Raw genomic sequence first — 19510 nt, 5'->3', positions numbered from 1 at the left:
AAGATGCTCCAGAACTGCTATTTGATGCAGATCAAACTTTAAGAACACGTTAAGTGCAAGACAAGTAAGGTCATCTTTGTCCCACAAACAGCTGCCAGCACAGCCTGGTAAGAATGTCCTGTACCTGCCATTCCCACCCCCACCAGCTGACAGACCAGTTTGCTTTGGCAATCTATCCCCCTTTCCACCCACTTGGGCCCTTTGTGTCCATCCCACTGCCTCTTTCAGGAATGAGAGAGGAGGTGAAGACCAGCAGCAGTCTGGTCCCAGAGCAAATTGCCAGCTGCTGGGCAGGACACATCTGGATAGTGCAGGTGGATGCGCTTCTCCCAAGGCACCCAGACAAGTCGCATCCACGCCACTCGGTTCAGAGTGACCCAAGCACAATTTCATCAAACTAGGCTGTGCACCACACAAAACATAGCGTTACATCAGAACACCCAGAAAACCCTTTTTGGGGGTTTCAGTTGATCCTACCCTGCTGCTCTCTGCTGACACAGAGCTCCAGGCCAGGTCCTTACACAAAGAGTGGGGTTAGTTGTGCCGTAGCATCTGCCAGACTTGTGGTGCCTCAGTGGCCGTGCCGTGTACCCACCAGCAAGCAGCCAGCGCCGGTCTCTGCTGGCAGATGCGGTGCTCCTTCCAGCTGCTCAGCCAGACCTGACACCCAGCCTGCATGCAGCATGGCTTATCCTCAAGCATTTTTCATTAAATGAGGCCACAGAAGGGCCAAGAAGGAAGACTGCAATATTCCCAAGCCATGTCCTCAAGAAGAACTTGTTAGTTGCTCCTGCTACACAGATCACACGCTAACACTTTCAGGTTGCAGCTTGGAGACAGTTTTGCCATTACCCAAAGCTTGCACCAAGCCAGCACAGCTTTTGGCAGTTTGGGCAGTTTATGAACCATGCAGTTCAGAAAGGGCCACACAATTACTCCATTCGTTATTGCACACACACTGCTAATTATGGATCCAAACCCACTTACTGCCTGACTACTGAAATAGTCACAAACTGTGTGTGTAGAGCTGATGAACCTGGTGCCAAATGGCCATTGCCCCTAGAGAGCGACCTGAGGTCAGGGTGAGTACAGCATCACTAGGGGTTGATGGGGAAGGAGAAACATGGAAAGAGCTGGACCAGGGGCAGCACAGAGAGGGACTGGCACACACAGGAGGATCAGAAGGTGGCAGGTGGCCTCTGGGGCTTCTTGTCCCAGAAAAGCTTCTCAGCCATGCAGGAGGGAAGCTCCAGCCATGCAGGTCTTGGGGGGTCGAGCAGCAACCTTCTCCTCCAGGTTCACACAGTTAAAACCACAATGATTCTGGCTATCCTGAAAATATTTTGCTTTAATAGCTAAGCAGAACCAAAGCACAAGAGAACAGCTCTGTGCAGCTCACCAGCAGTAAACCATGCTTGGGTTCCCCTTTCCCCTCACCCACCACTTCACCTTTACAATGCAGGGACACTATTTCCCCACAGAACAGAAGCCAGCAACCTGCTTGCTTGCTGCAAAAAGTTGGGCTGAAATTTCAGCCCACAGCAAGGGGAAATAATTTCAACTGGGTATAAAAAAATTCACAGGAGGGGAAAAAAAAAAGCATGCTTAAAAAGACGGAGATTTAAAGTCACCAGAACAAAAGGCTCACTAAGATCCACTAAGCATAAAATCAGGTTAGTGGAAAAGTTTAAGCCGCATGAATGCATTGTTACAGAAAAACAGTGACGATTTTGCCAGATAAAGACGATGACATGAAATTTAAGTCTTACACAGGCATGCTGAGAAAGTAACGTTCTCAATACTTTCTGCTTACAATTACAAAATGATCAATTGTTAAGTGTTGGACAGAGAAATATATTCCATTCTGCCTGGACATGCACAGCGGGCCAAGAATGCACCTGGATAAGCCAAGCATTCATTATCTCCCAGACACTCAATATCCCATAATACCCCCAGCGGCTGCCAGCTCCTTGTCCACCCTTGACCACACGCCATGTGCCCCATTTCACAGCTGAAAAGTATTTAAAATTCATGAAGCCTGTTGAAAGCTCAACTGTCACATTCTGCTCATTCCACAGGGTATGGGAAAACCCGCAGAAGGGACATTTCAACCAGGGCTATTATGGCTCTTGAATAACCAATATTCCATTAAATTGCTAATAAACCCACTTGAAGATAAGTTGATCACAATCGAACCAGACAGTAGCATTCCTTTCCTTTAACACCAAGTTGTCAGGTTTCACTCTGTACTGTACTCCTGTTTCTGTGCCGTTTGTTCATGCCTTGACACAGAGCATTCAAGATACTCACTTTGTCCCCAGTAATCTAAATGCCCTATTCTAAAGAGGCTGAAAGATCTTTGGCAAGGGTAATACTCTGCTTATTTTAAGGTAGGGAACTCTTTTCAAAGGAAAATCTACACTAAAGACATGAAAAATAATTATACCTCAACAGCGATATTTGGGGTTTTGTAAATTCTTGAACAGGGTGCTCACAATTTGCACATAGTGGTAAATGGTATGAGTTCCTCCCAGCTTCCCTAGCGCCTAATCAATCTTCCTCTGGTCTGAAAATTCATTTGAGTTTGCAGCTCAGCAAAAATCTCCTCCCTCCAACAATTAGTTATATCAACCATAATAAATATAAAAAACTTCTGCAAAAAGCTTCAAGAGAGTTTGTTTTGCATCAAGATGGATTTTGTTAGATTCCTTGCAGTTAATGGTCAAGCTGCTGGCATGCCTGCTTTTGCCTTCCGATCTTGCTGTGTGCACATGTCATTGTGCCAAGAGGACTCTTAATTTCCTAATTTCTAACATTGAAAAGCATGTGAGTCTACTTCTCAGAAAGGGATTTAGAAGCTCTAATTTTATATTAACTAACCTGATTTTGCTGAAAAGCAGCTCCCACCCAGCTCCATCCCAGCAGTGAACCATCATCCCACCCCACTCTGAACTCTTCCCATCACCTCTCTAAGGCATATGGGAACCAACCTACAGATTTCAGCGGCACAAATGTCTGAGGATCATCATCAGGAAGATTTGGTCCCATCCAGTCAGCCATAGAGGAGACCCAGTTACCACCAGGTCCCCCATTGCCACATACCAAAGACAGGCAGGGAGAAGAAGTAATTGCTCCAGCGGGCGCCAGCCCAGAACCGCCCGAAGCCAGCCCAGCTCAAGGAGCAACAACCATCGTCACAGGCAAAGAGAACATTTTTCTTCACACTGAATTCACTCAATAACTGGCCTTTTGCTGAGGAGCATCCGGTTGCTCCCATGTTATTTTATAACAAGGGCCCCACGGGCAGAGGTTATACTAACCCAGCGTTTTTTCTCCTCTAATAATAGGTTTCATTCATGCTTGCAGAGAAGTTGACTTGTCTGTCTTATTTTAGCTATGCTAACACATCCTGCAAGAGTGCCCTGAAGTGTCTAGACATATATAACAACAATAATGGCAGAAAGTATAAATTCTGACCATTTTCTGTCTCCCAACTAGTTCCAGTATCATTTCCACTGCTGGGTAAGAAAAGTGTCATCCCAGTAGTATTATGGAAGTTTGTTGGTATACATGAAATGAGATTAAAATCCTTGAAAACACACTAACAGTTTTAAGCAGTCAAAAATACATCTCAATACAAATAAGCAACCTGGGAGTCATCTGTTGAACAAATTGGCCATCACAGTGCTAGGTGGGACATTTCAGCCTGAAAATACCCTTCAGCAGCCTAATACTATGCTGACAAGTTTTAACAAATTCTTAAGCTTTAAAGAAAAAGATGCAGTAATATGGGTAATATATGCAGTTATTCATCTTTGGATGAGTTCCTTAAATTCAAACTGACAAATGTGAAGAAAGCACCAGCTTTGCAAGTCCTGCTTCTGCACCGGCTTCCCATTTGAGGCTTACAGTCATAAGGGGGAAATGATAATAAAGCAGCAAGCACAAAAACACGAAGAACACGAGCAAGATACAGTAGTTGGTGCAGTCTCTCTATAACCACACCTTTTAAGAGGCAGAAACTTTTGTGCATGCAGCGCCCTGCAAGCTCACCAAGTGTTGGGGCAGCTGCCCACAGTGCCGGGCTCAGAAGAGCCTCTGTCCCCCCAGACGCTCTCTGCACACCCTGCACATGCAGAGAGGGACGATGCTGCCTCTCGGGCTGCTTTGCCAGGACATCCCTCGCCCTCCCGCGCCTCTAGTGACAGAAGGATTACAGCACAAGCTCTCTTCTTGCCTTTTGTATTTTTAAGGCGTGAAACTCACAGGCAATATTTCATTTAAAAGAACTGATAACTGTAGGCAGACTACCTTCATTGTAATGTAGGTCACATTATCATGATCCTCACAAAACACGGTTCCTACTTTTAAACCAGCCTGCTCACTCCCTGCCTCCTCTCACTGATGTCTCTGGGGCTCTGGACGCTGTTGTTCAGTAAAGTCACAAGACCAGAGAGTTCTAGAACAGGAAGATTACGGTGATTAAAACTCCTGCATAATGGCATTGAGTCCTACTACTCAAGAGGAGACAACGACCCACCAAGACACAGAACCATGGCCTTGGCCTGGAAGAAGGAGCACGGGAGCCTTCCCAAAGCCACTCTAAAACCTCACTGTCAGAACTGCTGTCAAAGGCACTCATCCACCCCGAGATAGAGCATCAACTTCAGATATAGGCGATACATCACCAAAAGTCCTGAAAAATTGTTAATTTCTTGCTTATGGAAGACAACTAAATGCTTGGAAAAAGGAAATAGCCACCTGTCTTTCATACAGTGATGTTTCATACAGAAAAAAAACAGGGCACACATACAAACTCTGATCTATAAAGTCGTATCTATGCAACAAATATTAACGAGGTACAAGCCAAAGGAACTCCTTTAAGGCAAGTTGGTTAGTACTGCACTTCGTTATTGCATAAACATCTTCCACTGCACAGGCATAAAATACAAATGGAAGTAAACAAAGGGAAAGCAACATACTTATTTGCAATGCACAGGGACAGAGGGAAAAATGAAAAGCAAAATAACAGCTAAGTAGAAAGTAACTGTTCAAAGATTCTATTTAATTAAAGCCCTTCTAGTAGAAAGATGCTTTAGGTGTGAGACTCTGAACCCAATCATGCTCCTTCAATAAGATGCACGTTTGCAAACTGAGCCTCCGCTTTGCTCAGCAACCCTACCCATGGGGCACCACGCTGCAAATTCTTTGATCTCTGATTACTTTGTCTTGCAAACAGTTTCTTTAGGAAGGGAAATATCTCTCTGCAGGCTTTTAAACACACCTTAGAAATTAGTTTCACTTAAGGCACTTAAGGTACTTTTCGATAAGAGCTGCTCTGAAGGAGGAGTAAATCCTGTAAGAACTCTTTCCAGTTGCACTGTACTGGGCTAATTGAATTTAATGGCCTACATTTCCTAATTACACCTCCTGTATCTGAGGCAGTACGTGCCCGTGTTTCACTGCACCCAAGCCAGTCCCCTTCACAGAGCAGCAGTGATGCTCCCGGGGGGTTATGTACCCGAGCACCCAAGCTCTGCCCTCCCGCCCGCCTCCAGCTCCACGTGCACGAGGCACCACTCTGGGGGACGTGGTGAAGCCGTGATCCTCCCAACAGGTCACACATTTGGGGTGATACCTGCCTGACAGAAGCCTGGCCCAAATCCACCATGACACAGAGCAAACAGCAGCAGCACGACTGACTGACACAAAGCAACAGCGGCCTGTTTCCAGACTCATGTGGGAATAGGAAGGATGGAAAAACAGCCGAGTCGATGATACAGCAGACTCCAGCTTTACTTTATAGCCAGCCTAATGGCTTTTCCTTTCTCTGTGCACTACTACGTAACTTCACTGCCATACAGAAATAAAAGGAAACACTGAAATTTCTATTTTATAATGGAAACTATTACCTCACCAAATGCTATCAACACCATCAGAGGTGTAGAAGTAACCTGACAGCTTGTAACTGCAGCAATCCCAGACAAAGATGGTGCCAGAGCCCAGGGTACCTGCAGAACCTCCTGCAAACAAAAGGCAAACCTTGGACTGGAGTGGGGTTCATTTGTGGAAAAGTTAAATGAAAATTACTTAATGTGCTCCTGCCATTGAGGAGCTGAACTCTGAGTTCCCTGGGCAGCTGTTTTGGAGTTTGGCTGTTGGCAGCTGCTGCCCCACCAAGGAGGACGTCACTGCTGCACAGGGTGGCTGAGCCTCCCAGAGGACCCCAGTCCCAGCCAGGAAAGCCCCAGCCCTACCGAGAGGTCTCAGCTGTGGGCATGCCATGTCATCCAGCCTGGGAGCAAGGAAATGATGCCAGCACCATGTGGCAAGCATGGGGGAAACTGCCAGGAGCACCTGGCCCAAGAATGACTGCCCTTGACTGCAGCATCAAGCCCTTAGAGCCTCTCCTGCAGGCATCCTGGAAAAAATGAAGATGCCCTAAAACTTGCTAGTCACATAGCCCCATGTAAGGAAGACAGCTGAAGAGCTCCTCATTCACTCCTCATGATCACTGGATTACACTTCAAAAGACCACAGACAAGCATACACTGTACAGCAAGTTTTTTAGCTTCTTCAGTAGGAAGGGTTTTCTGCTGGCTGGTGTTAACTCAACACTCCACATGACTACAGATCTGTGGGCCAAGCAATTAAGTGGAAAGCTGTGGAAAAAGTAACTGCTATACTCTTCGTAGATGTTACTGCTGTCTTTAAAACTTGTGTCTATCTACTGCTGAATGCTTTTGATGTTCTACACCTGGTAAGTGCTGAAGGAGAAAGGTAGAACATCTGTTTTCCTACCTGTTCTGGCTAGTGACGAAGTTACAACTGTAGCTACTCAACAGTAAAGAGCAGCTGCAGAAATGAATACAGTCTGCAAGAGCAGAGCAAAAGGAATATAATGTTGTGTTTGGCCTGTTCCACATTCATCTTCCAGTTCAGCAGAGTAACAGGTTGAAAAGAGGGCGACAGCAGGAAGCAAGTGTCCAGTGCACTGAAATACACCAAGTCTTTTCAATACCGACTCTGCTCCAAGAGAAGAAATACAGCATCTCCTCCAGGGACCACTCATTACAACAACCAGAAAGATGATGCTTCTGCAAAACCTCATGCACGGTTAGTAGATATTAATTTATAAAGGTACAGTAATTTATTCAGAATACAAATAACAATCCATGTTCTTTCAGTTACAGATAAAGTGGTGAAGCTAAAATGCACCAAACGAGTGAGAGATTTCATAGACAAAACGGACATACCTAATAACTGAAAGCAGTTATATAGTAAACACACAGAATTAATAATTTTCAAAAGCCTTTTCACAAAGCTGAAAAATTTGAGCCAAATGAGTAAGCAGCTAATTTGAATGCTAAAAATAAGTGATGCCCAGGAGCAGTTTTAAGAAAATGTCACTAAATATCCAGAAAGCCCGTACTCACATGTGAGAAAGAATGATGTAGTAGAATAAGGATCAAAAATTATGGATAAGTTAATTGGTGTAGAGCGGACACTAAATCAGATATAAAAGCCAAAACAATTATAACAAGTAAGTTTTAGCACAATATGTCAGAAATTAAGAGAACTTATAAAAGCAGAAGAACCTAGTGAAAACCTCTCAATAGCAGAATCAAAATTCACAGGGGCCTTTTTATTTCTCCTTTGCTTATGTTACAAACAACAGGAATAGCAACCATGGTGGTGATTCATTACTACCTGGAGAGGGTGAAACTTTTAATATTCACTACGAAAAGGTAAAAGTACTAAACGAATATTTCTGCTCTGCATGAAGAAAAAGCCATTTAAATATGCAGATTTTATTACAGAGAGAAATTTTCATCCCAGCCCTAACATGAGAGGACCTAAAGCAGCAGTTATTAAAAAGCAGTTCTAAAACAGCAAGTCAGGATGATTTCCACCTAAGGAAGAGTTCTGTAGTGCCCATAATCCTTCACAACCTAACAGGGATGCCAGACGAATTTATGAAATGACTGACAAGAAAGTAATAAGGAATTGAACAATCCAATAATTAATAGCAATCAGCATGTACTTACAGAAAGTCAATCTTGTCCAGTATTAATACACCTTTGGATGAAAGTATAAACCCAGTTCACAGCAGTGATAGCACTGACGCACCAGGTTAAAATGTATACAAGTGGATACTGCTGCCGGTACTCAGATGTTTGCACATGTCTCAAGACCTGTTTCAAATGGAAATCATTGCAGAATAGGTGTGTTTCAAGCAGAAACTCATCAGTTCAAGGTCACTCCAGTTTCACAGAAAGAGCCTGAGAGTGCATGGTTACCACTGCTCAGCAGCCAGGGGGTTAAACCCTGAGCACAGCAGGTGGCACAAGAGGTATAAGCAACCAACACACATGGCCATATGGCCACCACAAAGGCTGCATGGTGGCATGAGGACCTCAGGCCACAGCCAGAGGATGGGCCATCTGTTTAGTTTTGTAAACAGACCCATCACAAAAGATCGTTTGCATGCAAGCTGTGATCGCAATCCCGCAACTGAAGAGACCTTCGGATGGACAACCAAGGGAACTCCACGTAGGGCTGAGAGATCCAGCGTGCCAGCATGCACCATTGCCAGAGCTGTGCTCCAGTATGACATCCACCACATGGAGAACATCCAACAGTCAGGAAGGGTTCGAAGAGGAGCCATCAGGAGGAAGGCATCATTTCCTAAACCTCAATCAAAGCAGCATTAATGGAGCTCAGTCTGTTTCACTGATCAAAGAGGATTATAAAGACCTTCAGTCATGTCTTCAAAGACCTATGCAAGGAATAGAAACTCAGTAACAGGCTCTGTAAAGATACAGCACATAGAAGCTGAATTCAAACCAGGAACCATGGTTGATGCAGGAATAATGTTTATTTTTAAAAGGAAGATAATTTATCATTTAGATAACTTAGCAAGGATTGTGTTAAACTCTCTCCCTTCTTTGCAGCCCCAGCGGAGGGCACCCATGGCTCACAGCGAGCAGTCCACCCCAATGTGGACAGCGTAGATCTGGGAGAAGAGGAGAGGTAAAAGGCTGAAGCCAGGAGCCTACTGCTAGTCCAGGCACCAGGGACCACTGCTGGACAAACCGCAACTTCACGACTTTTCTTCCTTGTTCAGTGAAGATGATGATACAGAGCCTGATGAGAAACTAAGGCACTTTCAGACAGTGGCTAATGCCAGTGCAAATTATGTAATTTTTGGAACAGATGAGTCTGAAAAATCTTGACTAAAGAACTTTTATCTTTTACTTTATTTTTTTTTACTTGCTGCCCACATCCCCACACAGGCAGGAGTATGCTCACAGAAACAGATGACGTACTCGGTTTACTGTCGACAAACGGATCAATTTTCTCCTTGTGGTAGTAAAAGGTCTCCCTGGAAAAGCCTGTGGCTATTTAGCACAGAGAAGGTGGTTAAAGATACCTTACAGTGCCACTTACTCGCCACTTCTGCTGGTGTACTTAGCAAACAGGAACATTAAACAGCATGATCTTGAATGAAAGCACACAGCATCTGCGATCCATATTGCAGCACATCCAAGCAATGGGATAACTGGGGAGGAGCAGCGTGAGCAGCAGAGTTCACTTGGGAGGGGGCGGAGGGCAAAGCAGCTTGGGAAACACTGACGTATTGTCTTTCCATTACTAAAAATTACACTTTGTGAAATAGCATTAGATCATTTTAAGAGGTTTATATAAGGACACTGAAAAACAAGCCCTTTTGCAAACTCTATTTTTTTAATGTCTCCCTCCCCTTTCTCTTTCCACTATGCATCAGGTTGTGAAAATCCAACATGCAATAAGTCTAGTGTTCCCAGACAGAGGAGACCAACATCAGCCCAAGTTAAATCCTCCAGCTGTTCCCAGCTCCTTCTTTTCTCTCCATCAGACAGGCTCATAACAGTGCCTTAATTACTTGTTTAGGAAGGATGTGACATGTTCCAATTTAATACATTTAGCCCTTCTTAGAGCAAATGTAGAATTAAGCCTCAGTATGCACTTGACAGATCTCTTAGCAACTAGAGTGCAATCAGCCAACAATGGATGATTCACAGTTTTAGCAAGAGTGTGCAGAACTGCCTGCCAAAAGTCTGAATAAACTCACATTGCTAGACACTATGGTAAAATGTACCCTGATCTCTTTTAAACTATTATATCATAGAGGAAAGTTAAACTGCATGCATTCCAGCAGCTTGCCCGAGTCTGGAAATACAATTGAACTGCAGCATCTCAATTTTATGATAACCAAGACTGTTTAGTGGTTATTTTTACTTAACTAGCATAATGGTACCTTTCAAGGGAAACTGCTAAAATCCATCAGTTTGTGTAAATAAGGGATGGCTTCTTCCGTTTCCGTTGCTCTGAAATGGAAGCATCTGGAGGACACTAATGGGGGTGGTCTATCCAGAGGCACATCAATTAAAAGATGGGCTTAATCTCACGCCTACTGCTACGGGGCCCACTGGCATTTAAAATATTTAAACATCTCTGTGCAGTCTGTGAGTCAGAGAGGAAGAGCAGGAAGCAGCACCAGAGTGCAAATATCCATCCTGACACATTGCTATATTCACTTTATCGCCCTCCAAAGACCAGCTGAGGACCAGGCTGCCACAAAAGAGACAAGATCATCTGTATTCCTACTGCCAAATTTCTGTTTTCATTGACCAGTTTTTCCCTAAATTTCAGCTTTTACTTTAGAAGAGTTTGCTCTATGCTCTCCCTGTGGAAATCTTCCTACACAAAACCAGACTGGAGTAAATCCTTTATGAAATACTATTAAAAAAATAAACAAAACCAGAAAAGCACTGCTGGGATTAGTCCCACACAGCAAGGGCACTAAGTGACAGAGGATAAGTCACAGACCCTTCTCTTTTGGTTAAGACCATGAATCACGACCAGAGCTTTTCCTGTGGCACACTGGACACCAGAGTGAAACCCCTCTGGAGTAAGCGGGTCTGGTCCCAGGATACAGGGACAGCTCTCCCCCAGTGTCCCAGCCTCTTCATGTCATTACTGTGAAGAGTCTCTCTGGATCTCTGGCACAAACTTCAGCTCCAGGGGTCTGAAGAGGTTTTCACTCTGTTTTATGGTGATTTATCCATTGCACCTGCTCATATCTCAATTTTTTGACTCTGTTTTTCATCATCCCTTCCCTAAGACATCAATATTCACAGCAGAGGACAGCTGACACTGTTGTCCTTTCTACCTCAACTGCCTCAAGCCACCACTTGCTTGGTACTGAACTGAATGAAACCCCATTTAAAAATACAGACATCTTAGCCACCTTTCTTTATCATATTCTCAGTAGGTCTTGTCCTCAAGGTGGGGGACAACTCAGTGGCACTTGGTGAAAGACCCACCCTGAGCTCCATGCAAGTGCTCTGACCCCATATTGCTCACAGGAAAGAACAGCCTAGTCCTTACAGACCAGGCTCAGACCCAAGGCGATGGAAAGCTGCAGTGTGCTAAGCCTGCTTGCCATTAGCCCCATGCATTTGTCATAAGCCTGTAGCCCCATGCTGCCCCAACCACCAGCAGCTTGGGGATCCCACCCACTGCAGGCAGAAGCCTCTCGTGCTCCAGCAACCTCCAGCAGCCCTTTTCCAGGTAAAGCAGATGGGCTTGGCTAAATAAGTAGCTTTCTTTGGCATGGAAGAGCAGGGTGCCTGAGTTGGCTGGCAGACTTCGCCTCCAAAAAGGGGGTTGTGGTCAGGGAAAGGAATTTGAGCACGTTGAGCTCCACACTGTCTTCAATACTAGGATAGTCACAGGTTTCTGCTTGCATGGGCTTTGCTTCAAAGCAAAACAAAAGCAGCAGGGGAGGTACAGCAAGAGTCAGGAAGACACAAACACAAAAATACCGTAGCTGAGAGTTTCTGTAAAGACACAAAGACAAAGATTAGGCAGGTAAAGAGAGAAGCAGGTAAAAAGCAAAAGGTGCTTATACATTTATTGCTTTTGTAAAGAGAAGCTTCCCATTGACATCACTCTCAATAGACAAACCAGAGCTTAGGAAATTTTTCCACCTATTTCTATAAGGATTAGATCAAAGGGCTGAAAAGAATGTGAGCAGCGGGGCTGCAAGGAGCTGGGGCACAGACGCCTTGGTCAGGGAGGGAGCCACGGGCAGGAGGGGGATCCGGTATTTGACTTCAATCAAGCAGCAACATGTACCACCAGCATCATCACATACCACCAGCTAAAAAAAACCACCGTTATATCTCGAAACAAAATACACCGGGGACTGATTTTGCCTCCGCTCCAAGCAGGCTGTCCCGTGCCTGGATGGAGGCAGATGGGATGTCACTTTTTCCATCCCTGGGTTGCTTTGCTGCTGCTCTTTTGGGAGCTCTGCTACCGCCCCAGCATGCGTGCAGCGGTATTTCTGCTTTGCGGAACTCGATGTTACTCGATGGCTGACGTGAATCCCCACACTGTACGAGGCAGCAGAGCAGAACTCCCTCACTCCCTGTTTTACCCTATAAGGGCATTTGATGATGGTGTTGCAAAGCTGCGCCTTTGCACAGATTTTTTGCAGCTGCTGCAGCATGGGAAGGCCAAACCCAAGTTTGGATTCTTGTGTGTTGTGATAATCAGCTGGGGTTCAGAAAATCCTCCAAAAAAAATCTGATGTTCTGGCAACTTAACAAGGCTTCTGAAAAAATAACAGTTTAACATCTGGAACAAAAATACTCTGAGGAAGTCCAAGACCAACACAGTGCAGAACATTTTCCCCCCCAAAACTGTTACTGTACAGCACTTCCTTGTCCCCAGCTCAATGAAAATGGAACATTTGCATCAAGATGCTGAAACATTTTATTGGAAGTCATCCAGGAAGGTAGAAAGATAAAGGGCTATTCATACTTGAACATTTTTTAAAATTTTTCTAGGTTTTGTTTATTTTTATTCCTGTCCCATGAATTTCCTCAGTCTTTTAATGCATCTTAATCTTCATCAATATTTAGCTCTGCAGGAGAAGTACTGCGCACTTTGTTTTCCCATTTAACTTGAGAGTAGAGGGGGGAAAAAAAACATCTACAGGAAGAAGAAAAACAGTTTTAAAGGAAATGATTTTTCCTTTTTCCACAAGATGTCCTGGAATAGAGTCAGGGAGAAAGATTAAAAAGAAAGGTAGGCAACGAGGACACCATGCTATTTCAGAGAGTTACCTAGGGTGGTCATTTAGGACACTTCTTCCTGCCCCTAGGTCCCAGTTTAAGACCTGCACAAGACCGAATATATTTCTCAATGATGGACTTAATTCTCAGCAGACATTACCACATAAGAGCAGGTTCCTGCAGTAATAAAAAACTACAGTATCATTCACTATGAACAGGTAACTCCACATATAATTACATACACTGTGTATATATGCACATCTACACTACATATGAGAACATTTTAGCTGGGGATGGGGATGCTTAGTGAACCTCTTCAAGCTAAGGGAGATCTCTCAATTTCCAGTATTTCCTGCAATAGCAATTTCCCATTGCACACAACAGGTCCGTAAGAAACTGCCTAGCACAGAGCAGAACTGATGTAACCCTGTGCTAGCAGAGATGCTCCACAAGACACTACCTGGCTCATCGTATCACACTAGAGCCTCCAACAGAATACCACTATTTTTGTGCTTCCTTTGTCTCTTACCAAAATCTGTAAGTTCAGATCATGTCCTGCAAGGTCTCAGGTAACTCATTTTCCACCTGCCTGCTCTGCCAGGGAGCAGCACCCAAAGCAGCACATGTGCCCAGGAAATCAGTGGTCTCCATGCATATCTCAGTTAAAATGTACAGAGGGTTAAGCTTTCCAACATGGTATTTCCAGTGTTGGCTATGAAATGCTGCGTGGATTTTGCTTGGAAAAAATAAAAAAGCTGCTGTGTTTGGACAAGCTCATTCTCTGCCTTCTATCACAGTTACCAGGGCTCATGCTACAGCAAATTAGACCCCAGACACCAGCTACCGCAGCATAAAAGCAGCATGGAGCTCCCTGTACACTGTGGAAATACTGAGAAGAGAGGAGCTCTGACAGAGCCATCTGCAGAAGGCTCAGACTGCAGAACCAAGATGCAGTAATTGCATCTCTCCATTCCTGCTTGCAGTTAAAATCTAGTCACATCAATAGACACTTGGCATGTAAACAACTGCTTCCAAGTGCCCTTACAGAAATTAATGAGTCTTTCCCACACCTCCGCAGCTCAGGAGGTTCATTATCTGCTGTGGATGGACAGAAAACAGTGCATCTCCACCCAGCTGCCTCAGCCAAGGGAAGCTACGGGTGCTCCCAGAAGCTCCTTTGGGAGCAGGGGAGCTCCTGGCTCCCCATCAGGGCTGTGCCACCCCTGGGGTCCTGGCAGACAGCATGGCAGTGCCAGGGCACAGCTCCCTGGTGACACCACTCTGCTTGAGCCAAGCTGGTGGGGGGAGCCCGTCCACCAACCAGTGGCTGCAGTGGGTAGAGAACCAAAATGCCTTCAAAGGCCAAGGAACTGAGTGAGCGAGGGCCACAAACCTCATGCTGGAAAAGAACCTGCAACCAACATTTTGTTGCTCTGAATATGGGAAACCCTACCCAACTAAGCAAAAACCAAACCTGAACAGACAAGAAGAACTGGGACCAGAAAAAGTAAGTGTTGGTTTTCAGTAGGCTCCTTGCTCAACAGCAGGTCTGACCAGTGATGCAAGGCTTTCTGATGGTTTATTTGTTCATTTACGATTTTCCCTCTGCAATTAGAGCAAACAAGATCAACAGGCACTTCAGAAAGAGTACAAGCAAGCTTTTTAAATGCAGCCTGGAATTTTTTCCAGGCTCATGAGATTTGTACTGAAATGCCCCCTCCACGTAAGTTATTCCTCTTCTCAAACAAAAATTTGAAACACAAATAAGACAAAATCTCTCATTTCAAGAAAACAAAACAAACACAAACAAACCAAAACCCCAAAAACCCAACACACAGCTTATGAGTCCCACCTCGAAGCAGAAGTTCAATCTACAGCTTAATAGCGAGTGTGGATGCTCCAGTGACAATGTCACGCCACTTGGGGGAATCACAGAAACACTTCTCCATCCAGCGCAGAGCCCACCAACACCAAAGACCCTGGCACAAAAGGTTTTCTGTGGGTCTTTGCAAGTGTTTGTTAATGAACGGCTACTTGATAAACCACTCTTCCCCCCATACACAAACACACAGTTGTGGTACACGGACAAAAACGAAGCCAAGCAGTGGGGTATGACCAGTGCTCCTGTCTCAAATGCAGTGCATCATGTGTTAGATTTCCATTCTCTGCCTTCTGGGTTGCTGTTTCTTCATTCTCTAATGAGACCCATATAACCGCAAACCATACCAGCTTTGCAAAAGGTCACAAGTGTCCACCCTCTACCTTTTGTTCTCTCTACACTAAACCTCCTTATTGGGCAGCAGAGGACAGCGAGAGGTCCATCCTCCTACCCACAGGCAGGATAAGTGCATCCCACAGAGGCACACCTGCCTGCTCTCCAGGACTGGAAAGTTCCCAAACACCCACACAACCCATTGCAACACTTCACTATCCCTCCCATTTTCCCATAGTATGGAACCTGTATCTTGCTCACTGCAGTCTAATCCCACAACGTTTTACCCTATTTGCTCTAGTTAATCCCTCCCTTTCAGCAGCTGGCTGCCCAGGGGACACTTCTGTATTTTTCACTGTTACGCTATACAGAATGCACTGAATCTTTAATTAAATAGGTTTTGATGAAGAAAGTAATTCAAATTAAGCTTCATCAGCAAGACAAAACCCAAGCTGTCTTTCCTATAGGATATAAGGAAATACAGTTTAAAATACCTGAAATCCAATTTTAGCACTGCAGAACAACAGTTCACAAAACCAGCAGTTGTTAGGTAAGCAGGGAATGGCTGAAAGAGGAAATATCTCCAAGATCTTAAACAAGCAGGCCTGTTTTAAGCCATGCAGGTTTTATGGCAAATGCTTCATACACTAGGCACTTCTAACAATCTAGCAGGCTTAATGCAACCAGTAGCAAAAATGCAACTGGTTTCACAGGGGTTGGTTGCCATTTGCACATTCAACATATTATAGGAAAGTGGTGCGAGCACCCTGGAAAAGGCACCTCTGGAAAGCTTAATGTAGCTCCATGGAACGGAGTAAATAAAGCACATATCATCAGCACATCCCCAACGTGCTTCTCATCTCTATAGGATGAGAGCAACACTGGGAGCTTCTCTCATTTAATCTGCACAAGAGGATTCATGTGCTCGGTGCTGAATGACTCTTCACATTGACTTCAGTTGGAATAAGCTACCCTGAATTTCAGAAGAAAAAAAGCACTAACAAAGTTAATGAGGTACAAACCAGGTTATGAATGGACCAAAGAAAAAATTCTCCTAAAGCTATTTCCTGCCCTGCTGTGATTGAATACATGCCTTTTAAGGCCTCACCTTATGCCCTCTCCTTTCTTTAGGCAATGCTTTATTGTACCCCAAAACTCTCCACTTTTTTAAATCAGTTTCCATTGTGTCCTTTCCCTTTAAAGTTTCCCACTGTTACAGCTCCACCAGGAGCAATAATGCTGAAAACAGCAGCAAAGACTGGCTACAGCCTTTTAAATAGTCTTGAAATGAAGCCAAGGTGGAATAAGTCTACTGGACAGGGGAGTTAAAGCACCAGGGCTCTTGCTGCAGCGCCTGCACCCCTGCTCCTGCCAAGGCAGCTCTGCACAGGACAACATGGAAAGTTTTAGAGCAGAGTCTAGCCTAGGGTAAGAAAAACTCCTGACCTGCAAGTTTTTAAAAGGATGTTATGAACCAGGAGGCTGGATTGGGCCCCCTTCAAACAAGATGCAGACTAGCTCTGGCAGAGAAGTATGAGTACAGTGAGTTTTCCCTAATTCTTCCTCCACTAGAAGAAGGAGGGTGCTGCAAGTTTGCTTCACGTGTTCACTCCATTCTGTTTTGTGCAAAACAGAAAAACAACACCCCCATGCACACATACTCTGCTATCACTTCCAACAAACCATTTTACCCACCTTCAAGTATTTTACTCTCAAGCACATTCCCACCTCACCAGCTCACACTCAGGACAAGGAGGGGCAAGGCTTGGAGCTGGCTGGCAATCTCATGAGACAGGCTCTCACAAGAATTTCCTGCTTCTGGTTCGGCCAGACATACTGCAACAGCAGACACTCTCGCAGTATTTTGGCACCTCCACTCCTTGCTCAGGCCAAGACCCAGGAATGTAAGTGAAAAAAACACTTTTTAATTTTTAGAATTTCAAAATAACTCTGCTCTTCGCTCCGCTGCTGTGGGTGTCTGGTTGGCTTCCACACTACGAGACTGCTTCCACCAGGATTAACTGAATTTGGAAACTACAGTGCTGAAGGTATCACAAAAAAATCCACTTCCCAGAAAACAGCTTGGTAAGACACCATCACAGTAGGGTGTCAGTGCGACGTACTCCAGAGAAGCAAGTGTTATGGAAAGAACAAATAACTGACCCCCCAAGCACACCCAATTCAGTTTTCCACAAGTCCTGAGACAAATTCCAGCAAGCATTTCTATCAAGGTGACGTAGCTGCTGAAAACTCTTCATAGAAGTCTCAGGCAAGAATGAGAGATCTTTTGTGCATCTTCCTAAAGTGCAACTCGTGATGGACTAAGGAAGCCAGTTTCCATGTCTCTTCTATGTAACTACCATGCAAGCCTGCACTACACCTGGACAAGGCCACTTCTCAGTGTGAGTAATGTCTCACAGTAAATACTTCAGATACTTGTAGGCTGCTACAGCTCACACCCGCACTTGAGCGAGCATCTGCCTGAGCATCACTGCTGGGTCAATACAATTCCCACTGACAGATCAGCTTGGCAAAAGCCTTGCTGGAAATTCAGAATTTGGGCCACATCCAGACACACTCATATAAATCCCCTCTCCTCATGCCAGTTCTCACCTCATAGCAGTGCCTGAATACATGCCCATGCTGCTGGCATGAATTAAGGACCATACTGGACACTGTGGAGGCTCCTGGCTCCTTTCAAGAGGGATGATCATCAGATCTTTTTCCAGTTGTTCACTGGAAACACAGCTTCCTACAGCCTGCGCTGATAAAAGCAGCAGTCATAGCTTAAGGTACTCTCAAACACACCTTACCCACCTCCTGCATGCAATGGTAGGCTCCTCTGCCTCATGCTTAGCTTTCTTGCGGCGCCAAAAGCAGGGGATGTAGGGGCAAGGACACCTTTTGTGAAAAATAAAAACCTCACTCCTATCATATAGCAGCTCAAATTTTAAGGATGAGTTTAGAAACTGAAGCCCAAACTTCTCCATACAAATACCTATAGCTGGCTTGAGCTCCTAAATCACGTGCAGGCTCAGGAGGAAAGAGCCTGCCTTTCAGATACCACACCTGTACTTCCCATTCCGGGCTTTGGCCAGGGGTCAGAGGACACATAGTGTGGTGCAAGCAGTTATTCAGGCATGTTAAAATACTTTAAAAGATTCTGTTGCTGATCTCATCTACAGAAGTTGTCACCTATACCGGTGTCTGTGTGGGGCTGGTGGTAACATCTTGTACCAGACAGGCTACATGTGACAATGAAGACCGGTGTTGACAGCAGCCACCTCCTCATCCTCAGCTCCTCTGGAGCACCTTCCCAAAAAACTAAATGAGCACATCTATTTTCTACTAGGTATAAAGCGGCAAACCTACAGAAAATCTCAATAGTAGAGCAGTCAACACATATGGGAGGCATGTGACATGCTTTCTGCATCCACAGTGAAGTGACAGCTTTCTCAGCCCTGGAGAAGCATGCAGAAAGCAAGGCACAAAGATTAAGCATTCTTTGAAGATCCATGTTCCACATGGATTTAGCTTGTTCTTAAAACTCATTGCAGGATATATTTAATATTGCTATACACTGTATTTAGCGTTACTATGCATGCAAATTCTATTGTCCTATTAACCACACACTTTCATGGGCACCACAGTACAGTCTGAAATCTCCTCGTCAATATTTAAGGCTAAGAAGCACTTTAAAGCTAATGTAACATTTGTCAAGATGATATAGCTTTATGTCAGACTTTCCAGTGTTGAGAAACATGATCATGAGATCAGCTCAGAGAGATGGTAAGGAAGCAGACACAGGGCAGGAAAGAGTTTAAGTGCTTTAAGCTAAGACAACTGATTACAGGTTCTGAGTTAAGCACTGGCACCTTACAGGATTGAGCCCCAGCTACTTATAGACTTGCGTCACAGGCACAAGCCTTAACATTAAAAGAAGTCCATCTCCTTGAGACCTAATATAACATATGCACAGTAATTGCCTGTCTTTATCCTTTCACTCCTTCCTGGACTGAAACCATCAGCCCAATCTACATCCAGCTCTGCCACACCCCTCTCTGCTCCACATCCCACCAGCCTCAGAACAGGCAGCCAAAGCTTGCACTTCTCCCATGGACACCTCCGTGATGTTTCCCATACTGGGTGCCTCCTGCCAGTACCAAGGCTG

The 19510-nt window shown here is 44.8% G+C and overlaps 1 protein-coding gene across 3 annotated transcripts in view; it reads right to left on the bottom strand.

Moving 5' to 3' along the window:
* DDAH1 (dimethylarginine dimethylaminohydrolase 1) overlaps positions 1-19510 on the bottom strand; it is a 98045-nt gene that overhangs the window by 26307 nt on the left and 52228 nt on the right. Inside the window, exon 1 of one of the 3 annotated variants that reach the window (XM_021294188.2) lies at positions 4312-4332. The exons of the other annotated variants lie outside the window; for them this stretch is intronic. Within the exon in view, the coding sequence (XP_021149863.1) occupies positions 4312-4317 (6 nt within the window). The 5' untranslated portion in view covers positions 4318-4332. Of the gene's footprint in view, positions 1-4311; positions 4333-19510 lie in introns of those variants that run through there. 3 annotated transcript variants of the gene reach the window in all.

This window comes from Columba livia, chromosome 8 (genome assembly GCF_036013475.1).
Source record: "Columba livia isolate bColLiv1 breed racing homer chromosome 8, bColLiv1.pat.W.v2, whole genome shotgun sequence".
NCBI lineage: Eukaryota > Metazoa > Chordata > Aves > Columbiformes > Columbidae > Columba > Columba livia.
Note: the sequence above shows the minus strand (reverse complement) of the source record. Positions and strands in the feature narration are given on the sequence as shown.